Source organism: Lagenorhynchus albirostris, chromosome 18 (genome assembly GCF_949774975.1).
Source record: "Lagenorhynchus albirostris chromosome 18, mLagAlb1.1, whole genome shotgun sequence".
NCBI lineage: Eukaryota > Metazoa > Chordata > Mammalia > Artiodactyla > Delphinidae > Lagenorhynchus > Lagenorhynchus albirostris.
This window is the reverse complement of record NC_083112.1, coordinates 63847481-63866916: the sequence shown is the minus strand read 5'-3', so window position 1 is coordinate 63866916 and position 19436 is coordinate 63847481. Positions and strand designations below refer to the sequence as shown.

Genomic DNA, 19436 nt, shown 5'->3' with positions numbered 1-19436 from the left:
CCAAAGTAGGGCAGGGAGGCTGAGGCAGGGTGGGCAGGAGGGAGAGAACAGTAGGAAAGGATCTAAGGATAGGATCTAGGGAACATCTTTACCACGACTGCAAGCGGCCCGCACTGTCTGTAAACGGTGCCGACGAGAAAGTAAAAGGCCATTTTGCAATTCCAACCTCCCATCTCCACAGTTTGCAAGAAGAGAAGTAAGAGAACTGGAGTTCTCAGCTCAACCGGTGAGTAATCTGTGGAGATCGCTGTAGTTCAAGAATGAAAAGAAGGTAATCATTCCTAACTCCGACCACATGTGTAGCTAAGTAAAGCCTAATCCACGGTGGTGTTATTTGCCCCGGAACCTTTAAGACCCTACTTTCCCAGCTACTCCAGTCACTCCAATCCTCCGAGGTATTGGCAGAGAAGAGCTGCGCCTGCGCAGTGGCGCTGCGCGGACCGCACACCCGGAGGCCCCGCCCATCCGTCAGTGGGCGGGGACAAGTCAGCCCGAGCTCCGGAAGCGACCGCTGCCTGCCCCGTTAACGTGTCGGGGGAGGGAGACGCGTCGCAAAAAGTCGTAGTGGAACTTCCCTACGATCTACAAACGTGGCGTTTTACGGTTCCAGTCCCTGCTGAGCTGGGAGATGTCGGCTGCGGGACGGCCCGAGCCCTTGCGTCCTCCCAACGGCTTTGCGAAGCGGGTCCTGGTGACCGGGGGTGCTGGTTTCATGTAGGTAACGGCGCCGCTGGCAGAGTAGTGGCTCCCCAGTAAACCCCAACCTTTCCCTGCGTCTCTGCTTGCCCTTGGCAATTTGGGATCAGCTTCGGGGATCTGATTGACAGGGGGAGGGTCTTAACGCACGACTAGGATCATCCCACTTTCTCTCCACTTCCCGGCCTGTGAAGACGTGCGTGGCTCCTTTGAAACGACTTCTTTTAAACGCCTCCCAAACTAAGCAGAAGTGCTGTGGTACTGTCCACCTTTCTATCTGGCCCGAGAGGTACCTGTCACTCTTCTGAGTGCGCCCCCTTTGCAGTAAGCTTCTCACCAACTGCTTCAACCCGAGCCAAGGGCCCACGATACACAGGCCTTGGACATATAGGCTCCATGAACCGGTTTTGGGATTATGATAAGGGTTTCATTTATTCAGCAGACTTAAAAAAATCCTCTGTCGGTGTTTTGACCTGTACTAGTCGTTTGAAGCCTCTTTCCCTCTCACACCCATATTTAATCAGCAAGTCTTCTCTCACTCCTTCCGAAGAGACCACTTCTCACCCTTCTCCCCTGTTCTACCCTAGCCCCTGTTAATGTCTGCTTTTGCCTAGACTGCTACTGTAGCCTCCTGATTGGTCACACTGCTTCTACTCTTGTTCCCTTAAAGCCTGTTCTCACGCACAAGTCAGTGTTTATTAAGTAAATAAGTGCGTAATTTCACTCCAAAGATTCCTGTCGGACTTTGAATAAATTGTAAACTCTTTACCATGTCTGGAAGACGCTCAGGTGTCAAAGCTCAAACCGGATCTCCTGTCCTTCCACCTCTTGCTTTTCTGAGCCTCTTGCAGTTCCTGGAACCCAGGAGGCTAGTTTCCCCTATTTTGAGGCCTTTGCACTTGCTTCCTCTTTGCTTAGGCTGTTTGCATCTCTCAGTTCAGATGTTTACACAGAGGTCACCTCCTCCCAGCCTTAGCTGAGCACCCTATCTAAAATAGCCCCTCTCCCAACTAACACACTTATCACTACCTGAAACTATATTGCGTATTTGTGTTTACTTGCTTATTGCCTGCATCCCAACCCTAGGATGTAAACCGAGTGAGGGCAGAGACTGTGGTTCCCTCAACACCTGGAAGAATGCTTCCCTCCCCCATTAGTATATTAGATCACCTCTTCCAATCTGACAGTGGTTTGGAGGAGGGTACCAGGCAAGTTTCACTTAATGAAAAGGGGAGCGTGGGCATAAAAGGGTGGAACAGTGCTGGTCCAGGAAAGGTACGTCCTAGAAAGTTCTGTGAAAGGGCTGTCAAGTACAAACTCTGAATTCATAATTTGTTCCTAGGAGCCCAATGTTTTGGTGTATATGATAAAAATCTGGTGGATCATCTCACTGAGAGATGCCTCTGGCTCCATTTCAGGGTCCTCTAAAACCCTCTGTGCCACTAACTTCAGGATGGTTTCAGCAGTTCTTAGCCTTGGAAACCTAGGTTTACCACTTTACACCACCAAATTCTTATACCAAGAAATAGCAATTGCAATAGGCTACTGTGAACATGGACAACTCCTATGCTCATAACAGCTTAATTTTTACATAGTTTATACCTGCAGTCTCTGAAAAGGCACATTGTCATTTAAGTCCATCTGCAGTGAACACCACCCATTGTATTTATGATACTGCTTTACTACCATGCTCGAAGTATGCATGGACAGCATCATTTGGTTAATTATTTTCTTATACCCAGGACCAGTAAATTCTCTCTTCACCATAGTGTAAAGGGAGTGTAAGACTTTGTATATCAGTACTGTTGAGAAGATTAATGAAAAGTGTGGATGTGTATATATTCAGCATAGTTATATCATTTCTGTTATCTTGCAACAATTTGAAGGTATCTTTGAATAGTTTCCTAATATTCAACAACTTAGGATAACGTTTGAGAATTTAAGGAAAAGGTTAAATTTTCTGCTAACAAGATATGCTTTTCTCTATAGTGCATCACATGTGATTGTCTCCTTAGTAGAAGATTATCCAAACTATATGATCATAAATCTAGACAAGGTAAGTTTTATAAAAATGAGCTCTGTGTTTAAAAAAAAAAAGAGCCCTGTGTGCTGATACTTATTTATATTTTAAAAAAGTATTAGAATCCTGTCCTGCTGATATCTTAGTTTTTTATTTAGTCATTTTAGCAGCTTAGGAGCCTATATAGTCATGTGTTCATACAGTTTTAGATCTTACATAAAGTCTTGAAACTTTTAAATTTGTTATGATAGCCCATAACGTAAAGGTTTTAAGTACAGTATTTTTACTAAAAGAAAATCTTCACTCTGAATTCAATATTTAGTGTAATCTTGTGATTGTTAACCTTTTTTGGCATTGAGATACTCTGATTATTTTATTATATGATTTTATAACTGCCACCTCCTGAAAATTATATATTTATTTTAAAAACTAAAGTGCACGTAAATTAATTTAGTTTTGAGAATTTTTCTGTAATAATTGGAAGTTCCCTGGAGATTCTGAAAGCCATGATTGGTAATCACTGTGTTGTTGACTTTGAACACAAGATACAGTTAGTTACCTTAATTTTATAAAACATAATAGTAAAAAATATATAGAGACAAAAAATAATCTGTAAGTCTTAATAATTTTTGCCTGCCATAATATCATGGACAGTAATTTTTTCCTCCATCTGTATACACTGATTTACCAACAGTTAACTTAGGAAGAAGCATAATGAGTTACAATATGTGTAACACAGGTGTAATTGTATTCAATCACTAATTCCTTTTCAGTAAGGAATGGTGAACTCTTACAGCCCCCAGTGGCTGAAGGCAAATCTGGGCAGGAAAATTTTTTAAAGGAGAGGCTTATAAAAATTAATTTTTTTGTATTTTGAAAAGGTAAAAAATTACATATTTTTGTTTGTTTTTTTTTTTTACTTTTAAGATATCAGAAACTTCTAAAAACACTGAGAGCAAACACTTTAAGAAGACACGTTTTTGTGTTATGATCAGAAATCTATAGTATTTTAAATAAATTGATATTTTATAGGAAAAGCTGTTATCACTTTTTGTGTTGTTTTTCCCCCATCCTTACTTATTTTAAGCTGGATTACTGTGCAAGCCTGAAGAATCTTGAAACCATTTCTAATAAACAAAATTACAAATTTATACAGGTATGGAAGTATTCTTATAGTTATATAATTATTTTATACTGTGCCTCTTTAGTCATTTAGACATTATATCTTTCTACTTTGTAAACTTGTGTAATATGGGCTTGGAAGCATGCTTATTAAAGACCTTTTTAATTTCCAGTAGTACCATGTGCTATAGAGAATATTACTTGTAGATTGATACTGCATATAAAGCTACATGTTATTTTTGGTGCCTTGGCAGATCTATGAGTAGCTGACTGAAATTCCATGGTGTGTGATTTTTAGGTCCTCACTAGCCTTCTACATAAGACCTTGCTGGTATTTAAAGAGATTGGTATAAAGTAGGGTATTACACGGGCCAGTCAGTAGTCAAAAACCCCACCATACAAGCCCATGGTAGTCCAAAGTATAAACCAAGCAGCCAGGTCGCGGTACGCGGGCCTCTCGCTGTTGTGGCCTCCCCCGTTGCGGAGCACAGGCTCCGGATGCGCAGGCTCAGTGACCATGGCCCACGGGCCCAGCCGCTTCGCGGCATGTGGGATCTTCCCGGACCGGGGCACAAACTCGTGTCCCCTGCATCGGCAGGCGGACTCTTCAACCACTGCGCCACCAGGGAAGCCCTGATTTATGTTTTTTAAAGTGATTCTATAAACTCTCTTTTTAACCACAAATCTTAAAGAATATACTAAGCAAACATTTCATAATTTTTTCTTCTATCTCAAAGTGTCTCCTTTAGTCACTGAAGAATTGTTGAGAATACGTATTTTTAGAACTAAACGTACATATAACATTAAAAATACTCATAAGTTTACTTAGTTGTGGTGAAATCCATCATTCCAGTTGGTATACTTACTTTGAATATATTTCAATAGTGGTTATCTCAAACTTTTCAAAGTATGTTTAAATTTTTTCCTGTTAACATAGCTACCTTAGGTCGGCAAGAGTGTTACGAAAAAAAGTTGGCACAGTCCACAGAAGTAGGCGGTGCGCAAAGAAACACTGTTTTAGACACTTATTTGCAAAAACATATTTTGAATTGAATATCTGGTATCTAGGATGCTGAAGAAATACCTCATTACTGTATTTGACCCCTCAGTTGAATTTTCAAGATATTCTCTTTTATACCTGGGGGAGGGGATTAATTTTTTTTCTTATCATGTTTTTGTTCAAGAAGTAAAATGGTTATTATGGTTGGGAGTGCTCAATGAAACTTAGATTTTTCATGTTTGTTTTTTTATATAGGGTGACATATGTGATTCTCACTTCGTGAAACTACTTTTTGAAACAGAGAAAATAGACATAGTACTACATTTTGCTGCACAAACACATGTAGGTAAGCATTGTTTAATGATGGGCAGATGTTTTTTTCCAGTGGCTAACTAGCCAAAATCAAGGTCCAATAATGGGGTTGAACAAGTAGGTACTTTATGTATGTGAAAGAACATATACCATGTTTTACCAGAAAAGCCCATAGTCACTCTGTCATCTAGATACTTGGTGCTATTCAGATCCCTTGTGTTAGCGTAGGGTAAAACGTAACCTTGAATGTTATCTTAAAACTGAGTTTAGCCAAATCCAGAATTAGTGATTACTTCTGGGGAAATGGGCCTTCAGCTATATTTTTATGTTGTTTTTCTTAAGGTGGGTGGTAGATACACAGTTGAACATTATATTGTTATCTGTACTGTTTTGTCCTAAGATATCTTCTAATAATTTGTCTAACATTTTATATTGTAAAATGTAATATATATTCAGAAGAATTTAGAAGTAAGGTTAAATGAATAATGATAATGTGAATACTCATGTAGCCATCACCTAAACAAAAGAATGTTGCTGAACCCTCTTTAGTAGTAGTATTACTACTGCCTTATTACTGGTTTTTAAGTTATAATTTCCCTTGGTGTTCTCTGCAGTTTTACTGTCTCTGTATTTATCTCTAAACAGTATAGGTTAGTTTTGTCTGTTTTTAGATTTTATAAAAATGCATATATAAAATAACATGAAGGGTTTTTGGTCTCGCTTTTTCATCCTTGGAGATTCATCCATGCAGTTGGGTGTAGGTATAATTCGTTCCTTGTCGGTGACATACAATATTCCATTCTAAGTATATACCACAATTCCTGTGTCTGTTTTACTCTTGATGGACATTTGGATTGTTTGCACATTGGAGCAATTTTGAACAATACTACCATGAGCATTCTTACACATGCATCTTGGTACACATAAATACACATTTCTCTCAATATATAACTGGAATTGTAAGATCTGCACACTTCAACATGGAGATAATTTCCAACTGTATTCCAAAGCAGTTATACCAGTTTCTTCTCCTGCAGGAGTATATGAGGCCTTCTGTTATTCTAGATCTCACCAAAGCTTAGTTGTGTCAGTCTTTTCCATTTTTGTCAATCTGAGTAGTGTGTAGAGTGGCATCTGATTGTGCTTTTAATTTGTATTTCCCTGATTACTGATGAAGCTGTGTACTTTTTATATGTTTATTAATAATTTCAGTTTCTTCTTTTGTGAAATGCTGTTGAAACCTTTGCCCATTTTAAAATTTTTAAATCAGTTCTCATTGATTTGTTGGAATATATATATATGTGTGTGTATATATATATGTGTGTGTGTGTGTGTGTGTGTGTATACACACACACACTGGATACTAGTCCTTTGTTATGTGTATTATATATATATATATCTTCTCCCACTCTGTGGCTTATTTTTTCATCTTTTTGCTAGTGTGTTTTGATGAACAGATGTTCTTATATAAATTCTCAGTGAATTTATATATCTTTTATGGTATGGTGAATGCTTTTTGTGTCTTAAGAAATTCTCTTTTACCCCAAGGCCATGAAGATATTCTTCTGTGTTATCTTTGAAAAGCTTTATAGTTTTGCCTTTCACATTTAGATTTGTAATCCATCTGAAACTCATTTTTATATGCAGTATTAGATAAGAATCCAATTTCATTTTTTTCTATTTGAATGCCAATTGGACCTCTACCACTTATGGGAAAGTTCACCAGTTTCCACTGCTCTGTCATGTATCAAGCATCTATATGAGTATCTGTTTCTCAACTCCCCATTTGTCTTATCTGTCTGTGCCTGTGCTGATCACACAGTATATTGACTAATGTAGTGTTTTCATATCTGGTAGAACAAATCCTTTTACTTGGTTAACGATAAAGTGGTTTTCCTTCCAACAATTTATGAGATGCTTACCAGTACTTCCTGTTGTCAATCTTTGGTGGTTTTATTATATTTTTCCCTGATTATGAATGATGTTAAAAACCTTTGCATTTGTTTACTGGATTATCCTCCTCCCTTTCCTATTTGTATATCTCTTTAGAAGGTTTCTGTGTAAGTCTGTTTACCATTTTCAAGTGGGTTGTCAGTTTTTTCCTTACAGATTTTTATAAGTCCGTTATATATTCTGAATTCAAACCTTTTCCACTACCTTTTTTCCAATCTGTGATTTGCCTTTTCACTTCCTTTCTATTTTATTTTATCTCATCTCATCTCACCCCACCTCAACTCACGTCACCTCACCTCACGTCACCTCAGCTGCATTGTGCGATCTGGGTTCCCCAACCAGGGATTGAACCCAGGCCTTTGGCAGTGAGAGTGCTAAGTCCTAACCAGCAGACTGCCAGGAATTTCCCTGCCTTTTCACTTTCTTAATGATATCTTTTGATGATTTGAAATTCTTCATTTCAGTGTAGTCCAGTTTATCAGCCTTTTCCTTTATGGTCAGTGCTCTTTGCGTTCTGTGTTAGAACACTTTTCCTACCTCCAAGGTCATGCAGATATTCTCTTATATTCTCTTCATAAAAGTTATTGTTTTGCCTTCTACATTCAGATATTTTCCCCATATGAATATCAGTTTGACCCAGCACCATTTATTGAAAGAATCAACCTTTCCCCATTGCCACCTTTGTTGGAGATCAAGTACCCATATATGCATGGTTCTGTTTCTGGACTTCTGTTCTGTTCCATTGGTCTTTGTCTATCCTTATGCCATGACCACACTGTAATTACTGTAACTTTATAATAATTCTTGATACCAGCAAAGCAAACCCTCCTACCTTTTAGTTCCAAAATTTTTTAAAATTTAAGAGCATTTTAAATTTTAGATGTATCATTTCTTTTTTGAATTAAAAAAAAGTGTTTCCTGCAATATAGCACTGATAGTTTTCTAGGTTCTAAGAATTCACATGTACTATGTAATTTGTGTTTAAAGAAATCATAAGTAGCAATGCACCTTATGTTATTTTTAACACCATTGCAGTTGTGGTGAATGAAGAAAAGTGAATAGAGCTTTCCTTAAGCCTGAGTCTACTGTTTAATATTTGCTTTGTCCCTTGAGTGGAATTCTTCTAGCTTTTTCTTCTTTTTTTTTAGATCTTTCATTTGTCCGTGCCTTTGAGTTTACGTATGTTAATGTTTACGGCACTCACGTTTTGCTAAGTGCTGCTCATGAAGCCAGAGTGGAGAAATTTATTTATGTCAGCACAGATGAGGTCTATGGAGGCAGTCTTGATAAGGTGAGCTTAGAAAATGACTGTTTCGGACTTCCCTGGTGGCGCGGTGGTTAGGAGTCCGCCTGCCAATGTAGGGGACATGGGTTCGAGCCCTGGTCCGGCAAGATCCCACATGCCGCAGAGCAGCTAAGCCCGTGTGCCACAACTACTGAGCCCATGCGCCACAACTACTTTTTTTTTTAATAACTTTAAATATTTATTTATTTATTTATTTATGGCTGCATTGGGTCTTTGTTGCTGCACACGGACTTTCTCTAGTTGTGGCGAGCGGGGGCTACTATTCATTGCGGTGTGCAGGCTTCTCATTGCGGTGGCTTCTCTTGTTGCAGAGCACGGGCTCTAGGCGCATGGGCGTCAGTAGTTGCAGCACGTGGGCTCAGTAGTTGTGGCTCACGGGCTCTAGAGCACAGGCTCAGTAACTGCAGAGCATGGACTTAGTTGCTCCGCAGCATGTGGGATCTTCCCAGACCAGGGCTCAAACCCATGTCCCCTGCATTGACAGGAGGATTCTTAACCACTGAGCCACTAGGGAAGCCCTGTGCCACAACTACTGAAACCTGCGCACCTAGAGCCCTTGCTCTGCAACAAGAGAAGCCACCGCAATGAGATGCCTGCGCACCACAATGAAGAGTAGCCCCCGCTCACTGCAACTAGAGAAAGCCCGTGCGCAGCAACAAAGACCCAACGCAGCCAAAAATAAATAAAATAAATAAAACAGATATTATAAAAAGAAAATGACTGTTTCACCTACTTACCCCATACCGCCATACAAACCTGTCTTATGAAAACCTACTCTGGACTTTTTTCATCTTCTGATTATACACACTTACGGGATTCCCCAGAATATTATTCCGTTGTGTTTTCTGTTCAAATCAAATAGTACCACCCCAAATGGGGAACGACAGCCTAGTCTGGTACAGATTTATATATGTAATTTGACCGACATATTTTGCAAGCGAGCAGCAGCTTTTCCCTGATCACCCAGTCTTACATCATGAATGTCATTCCCATGGGCCAAAGCATGTGTAAGTTACGCTGCAGCATAAGGCCTGTCTCCCTTCTCTTCCACTCAGCAAAGCATATTGTACTGTCAAGGAGTGAGTGTGAAATTGTTGTAGAAACTGGAATCTGTTCTCCTTTGTCAATCATTTGTAAACATTATACTTTTTATGCAAAGAGAGGCTCTATTCTCCAGTCTGTATTTTTCATAGTCAGTGTTTACAATGACCTCATTTTGTTTTGTTTTGTTTTTAAAATGCATTTATTTACCAAAACACGTACATAGTGGGAAAAAAACCAAGTAGTTTGAAAAGACTTATAATGAGTAAAAGCAGACCCTGACCACTTCTCCTCAGTGCCCAATCCCACTTCCGAGGAACAACCATTTGCAAACTCTCTTTGCAGTTTTTATCAGGTAAGCTTGTACTCCTGTCAGCCTACATTAGATCTGACACAGTAGCCAGAATGCTTTTTAAAATATAAGTCAGATCATGATATTACTGTCATCAAAACCCATCAGTGTTTTGACAGTGGCCTTCAAGGTTCCACATGCTCTGGCCTCTGGCTTTCAGACCTCATCTCACATTTCTCTTCCCTCACACTAGCCTCCTTGAAGTTCCATTGGACACAGTCTGTCTCAGGGCCTTTGCACCTGCTGTTCTGTCTGCCTGCCTTACAGGGTTGTTATGAACTTTAAAGAAGTTACTGCATGTAAAATGCTTAGAAAAATGCCAGGCACATAGTTGGGTTTCAATAAATTTTTTTTTTTTTTTTTTTGGCTGCGTTGGGTCTTTGTTGCTCTGCGGGCTTTCTCTAGTTGCAGCGAGTGGGGGCTACTCTTCCTTGCGGTATGTGGGCTTCTCACTGCGATGGCTTCTCTTGTTGCAGAGCGTGGGCTTTAGGTGCGCAGGCCTCAGTAGTTGCGGTGCGTGGGCTCAGTAGTTGTGGCTCGCGGGATCTAGAGCGCAGGCTCAGTAGTCATGGCGCACTGGCTTAGTTGCTCCACGACATGTGGGATCTTCCTGGACCAGGGATCGAACCCGTATCCCCTGCATTGGCAGGATTCTTAACCACTGCACCACCAGGGACGTCCTCAATAAATGTTTTTTAAATGTACTGATTTACATTTCAAGTTTGTAATATGTTCTCCGATTTTTCTACTTAGAAAGTATACCTTATACTTATTTTTTAATATGTCTTTTTAAAATTAGGAATTTGATGAATCTTCTCCCAAACAACCTACAAATCCTTATGCATCATCTAAAGCAGCTGCTGAGTGTTTTGTACAATCTTACTGGGAACGATACAGGGTAAGAACTGACCTGAGAAACTCTAGAATCATTTTTCTTTGGACTTAGGTGTTAAAACTCCAAGTTAGCATTAGCAACATTTCATTTTTAGGATGGCAGACATAGATTAAGAAAAGTTATATATTAAGGAATTTTAAAAACTGATTTCCAGTATTGTGTGGACAGAGCAGGGACCTGCTTCTTCTTATCCAGTTCATCATTTAAAGGAATAATTTATGTATATATTTTTTTCTGCTTCACTAATAGGTAGAGTGTTACAGCTAGAGTGAAAAGCCCTGTTGGAATGTCCTGATTCCCAGGAGTCCTCTGAGTGAAGGAAGACAGTGGGAGGGCAGATTCCCTTACCAGCCACTGCTCCTCTCGGCCCCTCATGAAAGGGAGATAGATTTACCCTAGCGGCTGTGTCAGTGTCCGTGCAGGAGCCTTGCCCACAATGAATCATCAGCTGGAACCCCTGCACTTGGCTTCCCACTGATCTTCCAGAGTTATTAGGGACTGGGTCAGAAAGACGAACCAAGGGATTGCTTCAGCTTCTCTAGCCTTTTGTGTTCCAGTAGCACTGGTCTTTTCCCTCCACGGATGCTCTTTTTATTTGTAAGGGTTGGTCCAACAGAGAAAGCCAACTTGAAGTTTAACATCTCAGGTGGTCTCTGAAAGAATCAGGTAGAAATGTCCTTAATTTCCTGCTATCAGACCTACAAACCCGCCTCCATCTGTATTCATCCTTCCCTTGTCTCGGTGAAGACACTATTCCTCTTCTTCCTTTTGGAACCTCTGCCTTTATCTGAATCCCATCCTCTCCTGTCTTTTCAGGAACCTTACATTAGAAAAGAAATCCCTTTGCTTCTGTCCTTAAGGTGTGTGGAATTATTCAGTCAAAAGTGCCCATATGTTAAAACTGCTTATCTTTAGATAATTATTATTGGACCCTTCCATTACCTTAATGTCGAACTCTCTTTAAGTTTCCAGTTGTCATCACACGAAGCAGTAATGTTTATGGACCACATCAATATCCAGAAAAGGTACATTTTACTTTTGAATTCCTGATGTGTTTTAGTGATTGTAACTTCTCATTATTTAAAATAATCCCTCTTCAGTTATTTGTCCAAAGAATTTATGTTGCAATTAACCGTAATTATAAATACTTCATAGGCCACATACAAATCTCATCATGTTTAGAGTTTGAAAACTTGAGTTTAAGTCTCAACTTGATACTCACCAGCTGGGATGACCTTAGGTCCTTTGAGCATTGTCTTTAAATCGACGGGTAATGATAATACTTAGGAAGGATTTTGAAGAGTCCAGTGAGATGATGTATGTGAAAATGCCTTGTACTTTGCAGGATTCTATAGAGTACTCCCATCACTACTGTCACACCAGTGAAGACTCCTTCCTAGTATGCAGTCAGACCATATGTCAGGCTGTACAGAAACGTAGACACTAGTTCGAGAGTGATGCAGGAAGCTTGTACATAAACTTGTCTTAAAGGCAGCCGATTAGCTGTTCCCCAACTCCTCTGTATTGTTGCAGGCCTGAATGTCATCCAGAAAGTAGTTTAGCAAATAAAGAAATGTAGTTAAAAGGCGGAAAATGTGTGTGGTTGATTCTGTATCATTAAGCCCAATGTTAAGTAACTACTAGTCTCACTGCCTAAATTTACTTATTTATTAAAATTTGTATTGGAGTATAGTTGATTTACAATGTTGTGTTAGTTTCAGGTGTACAGCAGAGTGAATCAGTTATACATATATCTCACTGCCTAAATTTAGAGCTGGGTTTTCTCACTTCTTAGCCGCTGGTTGCCTTGATCTGTCTGCCCAAAGGAAAGGGCCAGATCGTGATCTGTTGATATTAATATATATTTGGCTTAATTTTTTAACACTTATTATAAATTTAATAATTTCTTATCTCACCATGTTTGACACAAATTTTCTTTGAATCCAGTGGCACTGGAATTACTTCTTATTAATTTCACAAGCACTTATTGAATAAGTACTGTATGTAAAGTAAAAAGTATATGATTCCTGCTCGTATGAAATCAACACAAAAGTGAGCTTGCAGTGAGAGAAAACTGTTCAGGAAGATTTCTTCTGAACTTTTTCACTATTTATATCATTTTATCTTCATTTTTATCTAGCAAATAACTCGTATTTGTGAATTAGGAAATGATCTTACAGTTCTTTTACTTATCAAAATTATAATAAGTGTTTCTTGAACTCCTGATAAGAATTAGAATTCGCCCATAAGTGTATTTCTTAACAATAATAATCTTTTAATCTTATGATGAGTTCAGGTTTATATTAATGAATGAATTTCCAAAGTCTGAAATGATAATTTAAATATTCTTTTAGGTTATTCCAAAATTTATATCTTTACTTCAACACAACAGGAAATGGTATGTTACTTACCTTTGTACCCATGTTTTTCTGGTATGCTAGAGTATTTAGTGTCAGTGTTTCTTGAAAATCATAAAGTGTTAGAGTTGGAGGCCTTAGGATTTAATGTCCCAACAAACTTAAGAATTCCTTCTACAGTCAGTGTAATAGTTTAAAAAATAATTATAAAGTATAATTCATCTTTATAATTTGATTACTAAGATAATTTTAATTCTTAAATAATCCATCCTAAAACTTTGAGTTATAGCATTAAAATTTGTCATCTATCTTTATATAATTTTACTTTTTCAAAAGATTTAACTGAACTGTAGATAGTCTTCAAAGTGAACTTAAGGTATAAAATTGATGAATAAATATTTCTGCAGGGGTCACTTACATGTTTGCCGCTTTCCTAGTGAGCACCCACAGTGGGTTTGGAGGTCAGTTAAGAATTATGGATAAAATCTGGAAGTCATGAGAATTTGTATTTTCAGTAAGAGATGTGTCTAGGATCTTCATGGGAATTGCCTTCTCTGGAATTGTACCCAATCATTGCCTTACCCTGGTTTGGGAGAGCTTACTTTTTTTTTACACTTTATGATTCCCTTTCATTTCACCTTTTTAGCTGCATTCATGGATCAGGGCTTCAAACAAGAAACTTCCTTTATGCTACTGATGTAGTAGAAGCATTTCTCACTGTCCTCAAAAAGGGAAAACCCGGTGAAATTTATAACATTGGAACCAATTTTGAAATGTCAGTTCTCCAGCTTGCCAAAGAACTAATACAACTGGTATGTATATATTATAAAAGGGTAGTATTTTCAAAATTGTCACTAAATTAGTGGCAGTAATCACTAATTTTGTCAAAATCAACAATTTACACCTTTGAAAAGTGAACCGGTAAAAAAAGGAACTTCATAATTCCATATGTATGCAGAGATGTGTCATTATTTGAAACTGCATCACTCATTTAGTCGCAGCTTTTCAGGAAAACAATTCCACAACGTTAAATGTGCATACCCATTGTAAGACATATTCAGTTTCAGAAAATCGAATGTTAAATTGTGTGTCCTAGAATCAAGGAACATTGATATATAGATAATAGTTATGAGTGTTTTTATGTACTAGTGAGCATCGATTATAAATCTCAGGATTCAGTAAAAAGAGCGACTGAACGAATGGAAAAAACTTGTTTTCCTTTACACTACTCACAGAACACTCTGTCCTCCAAACGTGTGAGTTTTCCACGCCCAGCAATTCTCAGACACCAGCTCGGTGTCCTACTATTTAACTCAGTTCTGACATTATCTATCTGGAGATGGTGTCAGATCCCACAGGTTAAGGGCTCAGTCTCACAAGACTGCCCTCACTTCACATGTCAACCCCAAGACCTGGCTGTCACCTGTGCTTTTGATCAACGAGGTATAAGTCTGAGGTAATTTGCTACAGGGCCTCACAGAACTTAGGAAAACAGTTTACCCACTAGATTACCAGTTTATTACAAAGGATGGAGGAGATGCATAGGGCAAGATCTGAGGGAAAGGGTGTGGGGCTTCCTGCCCTCTCCGGGTGTGCCACCTTCCCAGCACCTCCGTGTGTTCAGCAGCCTGGAAGCTCTCCTCTTGGGTTTTTATGGAGGCTTCATTAAGTAGGCATGATTGATTGAATCATGGCCACTGATGATTAGTTCCACTTCTGGTCCCCTTCCCCTCCCTGGAGGTGAGGGCAGGGAGGCTGAGTTCCATCTCTCCAATCACATGGTTGGTTCCCTTGGCAAGCAGTCTTCATCCTTAGGTGCTTTCCAAAAATCACGTATTAACCTGAACTCTGGTGTGGCTGAAAGGAACTTATGAACAGCAAAAGACACCTTTATCTCTCATCACCAGGAAATTCCAAAGGTTTTAGGAACTCTGTGCCAGGAGCAGGGATGAACACCAAATATATATTTCTTATTTTAAATCACAATATCACACTGAGTAATAACCAAAAGCCAAAAAAATTCATTTTCTCCTATAGTTTATATAATGTGTATTCTCTCTGAGCTTCAGATGGAATTCAGGTTATAAAGTATGGAAAGTGTTAATAAAATGCTATTCGTCTTAGCTGTCTTCCCCACTTGGAGGAGGTTGTTTTTCTTGTCTTTTGAATCAGTTGTTGAATACCATTTTCTGGTTTCACTTTATAATTTGACTCGAAGGTCTTCTCCATTTTGACAGATCAAAGAGACCAATTCAGAGTCTGAAATGGAAAACTGGGTTGATTATGTTAATGATAGGTGAGTAACAAGTTAAAATATTGGGGAAAGGTTGTGAAATCTTAGGTACTTACAAGATTTTAAAATGTATGGACTTAGCCAGAAAAGTTTGCCTTTTTTGAGTTTTCTGCTAGAATGTTTTTTCCTGATAATAAATGTCATAACAATAAACTGTAGCATTATTATTAGCTGTGTGACTTAAAGAAAGTTATTGACCCTTTCCAAGTCTGAGATTTCCTTGAGTGTGAAATAGGGATAATAATATCTTGCCTATGGAAGTATTTTAAAATTTAATTTATAATGTATATAAACTACCAGACCCAGGGCATGGAACATGAGTCCTAACAAGTTTATGTGTATTTATTCATTCATTCATCAAGCATTTAGGTATGAGACATTGCATTCATACCTAGATTGTGGTTGAAATGAGAAAAGGGTAAGCCACAGAGAGGGTTAGGCTTCTGGGTTATAGAGGATTTTTAACATATACTTTATTTTACAAATATATAAGTGTGTCAGCAGGGAGAATTTTTTGAGAGAAAATTTGAATTATGGACACACATTATTTCTCTCAATATTTAAATTTGTAAATAGGGAATTTCCTGGTGGTCCAGTGGTTAGGACTCCACGCTTTCACTGCCGAGGGCCTGAGTTCAATCCCTAGTCTGGGAACGAAGATCCCTCAAGCCATGCAGCAGGGCCAAAAATAAATAAATAAATACATTTGTAAATTTACATCCACAGTATCATTTTAAATCTGTTTTGTTTTCCAAGACCTACCAATGACATGAGATATCCAATGAAATCAGAAAAAATACATGGCTTAGGATGGAGACCTAAAGTGCCGTGGAAAGAAGGAATAAAGAAAACAAGTATGTTATGAGTTGATCGTTTGCGGGAGGGGGAGAATCAGAAAAACTTTAAGGCACAGTAATTTATTTTAGGACGCTACAGACAGCGTTGCGGTGAATCACTTTCACTTTTCAAATTTTTACATTTAATGTATTTCTAACGTTAGTAATTAAGTATCCTGAATTTCATAGGCTAACTTCTGAGTAGGCTTCCTCTGTCTTACTAGCATTTGTCAGATACCTGTTTCATTGATTCTCAGATGCACATTTTTTCACATCCTTGAGAGGTATGTGTTTTACAATCACTAGTGTCTTATTATTTCACCTTTTTTTCTTTCTTACTAATATGTAAAGTAATGGTCCATCTTAAGATCAGGCATCTGAGGTTTGGTGAAATAGAGACAGTTGCCATCTTTGAGCGTCTTGAGTCTTTTTATACTGAAACAAATAGGAAGCAAATTTAGTATGTGCAGAAGTAGCCACTAAAATAAGTGTATATATAGTCTGTGCATATATGTTAAATTCTGTTTAGAAATGTACTCAAGAGAAAAGATACCCAAGTGTAGGAAAAAGTCTCAGTTCAGAGCTTGACATACAAAATATTTGTGTTGAATTTGAAAAAGCAAATTCAGGGACTTCCCTGGTGGTCCAGTGGTTAAGACTCCATGCTTTCACTGCTGTGGGCCCCGGTCAGGAAACTAAGATTTTGTAAGCTGTGCACACAGCGCAGCCAAAAAAAAAAAAAAAAAAGCAAATTCAAAGATAATTTATTATTTTTCAACTAAAAAAACTTTATTAATAGGATAGCAACATAAAATAATTTTACATATTAACAAAAGGAAGTTGACATCATCTCACTGTGCCTATCATGCAGTATTGTGATGTTTACATGAACAAAATACTACACTGTTTTTCCTATGACTTTAAAACCAGTACAAGTGACTTATCTCCCTTTCCCCCTGAATTCCCTAAAATTCGAATGTTTTAATACTTGTACCAGCAAATTCAGTATTGAAGGACTTTTGAAGTTAAAAAGAAAAAAATTGTTGATTTTTAAATCTACGTTTTCAGGTGATGAAATATCTTCTGATTAACATCATTGGTTAGTTCAAAATCAAATTGTTTTCGTCATTAGGCAATCCTTGCCTACACATTAGCTGATGGGCAAGGCTTTTCTTACTTAGCAGGAACTCAGTAAATATTGGTTAACTGATGTTTAGTTTTTTATTTTTGTCTTTTTGTTTTATCAGTTGAGTGGTACAGAGAGAATTTTCACAACTGGAAGAATGCAGAAAAGGCATTAGAACCCTTTCCAGTATAACCACCGTTTGTATAGTCGGGACAGTTTTCAGAGAAAGGAGAAACTTATCCTACCTCAACAAATGATATGAAATCAAGCGACCAAATGAAGTGTCCTCTTTTCATTTGGAATTAGATTATGACTTTTTGTATAAAATTCAAATGTAAAATGCCTCAGTCTTTAGAAGAGGTTTGGTATTAGCATAGGATGTAAATATCAAAATTCTCTCAGAAACCTTTTCTCCTAAAAATTAGGAACCAGTAAGCATAGAAAGACTCTTCTGTAGGTGTGGGCCAGGAAGGAGGAATCTCCTGGTTCTGAGAACAAGGACAGGTAATAGCTCTGGGCAGATGACAGCCTTCGCTGGCATTGAACTCAGCTTCCCATCCTTTCCCACTGCCTAGACAGTCTCTGAAGTTTTTTAGGCAGTATAGGATGAGCCTTTTGCCCTAATTTATCTTTTTAAGGTCTGATGTGCTACAATTGCTTTAAAAATGGAACAAATGGAAGCATATCTAGCACTTTTTATTTGATAATTTTGTACAATTAAGTTAAATATTTTTTGAAAGAAGGATGTCATTTTTATATTTTCAAAATTGGTCATTGAACTATGTAAGTAATCTTGTATCAGAGAAATTTTGTCATGTATTTACTGTTTAAAATGATTTTATTTATAAAATTATCGATACTTTATTAATGTATTATGTGGCCTTTTTAAAAGTAATGTATGTTTTTGTTTTGCTGTAAAAAATTTTTTTAAATACTTGATTACCATGTATTTTTAGTTCCTCTCTTCCCTAAAGACTTTAAGATGATTTGAAAAGGTAACTGATTGGATATTACATTCAGAAAAGGGAAAGGGTCAAAGACTATGCCCAGCTTTCTGGCCTCAGTGTGTGACTGGTGCCTTGTTTTCTCTGTGGAGTAGGAAGCAAGGTTATTAACTCAGAGGTGGTTGAAGGAGGGCGATAGGAGTGGCATAAGGGCCTGGGAAAAGTGTAGTAAGCAGATTGAAAATTAGTAAGGGGATTTGCCAAACAGGAGTGAAACACAAACTGAGGCCGAACACTGTAATTGCAGAATTCTGCTATGTGTCGAAATAGATTGAGCCAGAGCTGGGCTCAGTGTGAGGCCCAGGGACTAGAGTTGAGTGAGATCGACTGAAATGATGGTCCCTGGTCTTAGCTGTGTAGGGAAGAAATGCTTCTTGGAGGTAGTCTGTAGCTCTAGAGAAAATGGAGAGGGGAGAGGGCCGAAGGGAGAGGGGGTACGATCTCAGGGAGGCAACTGTAGGAAGTTACAGGCAGAAAATGGGACCAACTGAGAGCAAATAGTCTTTGGTGGAGTTTGGTCATTGAGGGTAGCTGACAAAATAAAAACACTTGTTCTGTGTCATTTGTTCTTGCACATATTTTTGTGATCCTTCAGGCAGTGAAAATACTCTGTATGATAATATGATGATGCCCATATGTCAATTTATATTTATCCAAACCCACAGAATGTATATATAACACCAAGAGTGAACCCTAAGATAAGCTGTGTCCTTGGGGTGATTATGGTATGTCAATTTGGATTCATCCTTGGTTAAAAAAAAAAAGCACCGTTCTGGTGAATGATGTTGATAATGAGGGAGACTATGCATGTGTAGGGACAAGGGAGCACATGAGAAATCTCTGTACCGCCCTCTCAATTTTGTGATAAACCTAAAACTCTAAAAAAATTGTCTTAAAATTAAAAAAAAAAAAAGAACAACCTTAGAAAAGAAATCAGCTAAGTTGAAAACTTTTGGTCTCCAAGAGCCCTCTGAAAGCTGCCCTTTCCTCCCTGCTCTATACTCAACTTGCCGCCATCTGCTTCCATTCCGCCTCCGCTGCAAGAGTTATCCCTGTAGTTGCCAGCCTCAGAAACCCTCCTGAGAAATGTCATCTACTCTCATCGCTTTAATTACCATCTTTT

At 38.3% G+C, this 19436-nt stretch overlaps 1 protein-coding gene across 2 annotated transcripts; it reads left to right on the top strand.

Annotated features, from left to right (window-relative positions):
* Nucleotides 1–581: 581 nt before the first annotated feature.
* Nucleotides 582–19015, top strand: TGDS (TDP-glucose 4,6-dehydratase). Of its 2 annotated transcripts, XM_060128784.1 has the most exons (12): nucleotides 582–714; nucleotides 2686–2752; nucleotides 3804–3872; nucleotides 5094–5184; nucleotides 8252–8394; nucleotides 10602–10700; nucleotides 11663–11722; nucleotides 13052–13095; nucleotides 13701–13866; nucleotides 15292–15350; nucleotides 16104–16201; nucleotides 17431–19015. In XM_060128784.1, the coding sequence occupies exons 1-12, from the start codon at nucleotides 629–631 to the stop codon at nucleotides 17499–17501; spliced, it is 1053 nt and encodes a 350-aa protein (XP_059984767.1). In that variant the 5' UTR covers nucleotides 582–628; the 3' UTR covers nucleotides 17502–19015. The 2 variants fall into 2 exon arrangements, with proteins under 2 accessions (XP_059984767.1, XP_059984768.1); XM_060128785.1 differs by lacking the exon at nucleotides 3804–3872.
* Nucleotides 19016–19436: the final 421 nt, after the last annotated feature.

Excerpts from the sequence above, each read along its gene's own strand:
- TGDS (XM_060128784.1), top strand. The coding sequence starts at position 629 with ATGTCGGCTGCGGGACGGCCCGAGCCCTTGCGTCCTCCCAACGGCTTT. Across the intron at positions 11,723-13,051 it reads CACATCAATATCCAGAAAAG|GTTATTCCAAAATTTATATC; the intron begins GTACATTTTACT and ends ATATTCTTTTAG. Across the intron at positions 16,202-17,430 it reads AGAAGGAATAAAGAAAACAA|TTGAGTGGTACAGAGAGAAT; the intron begins GTATGTTATGAG and ends TTGTTTTATCAG.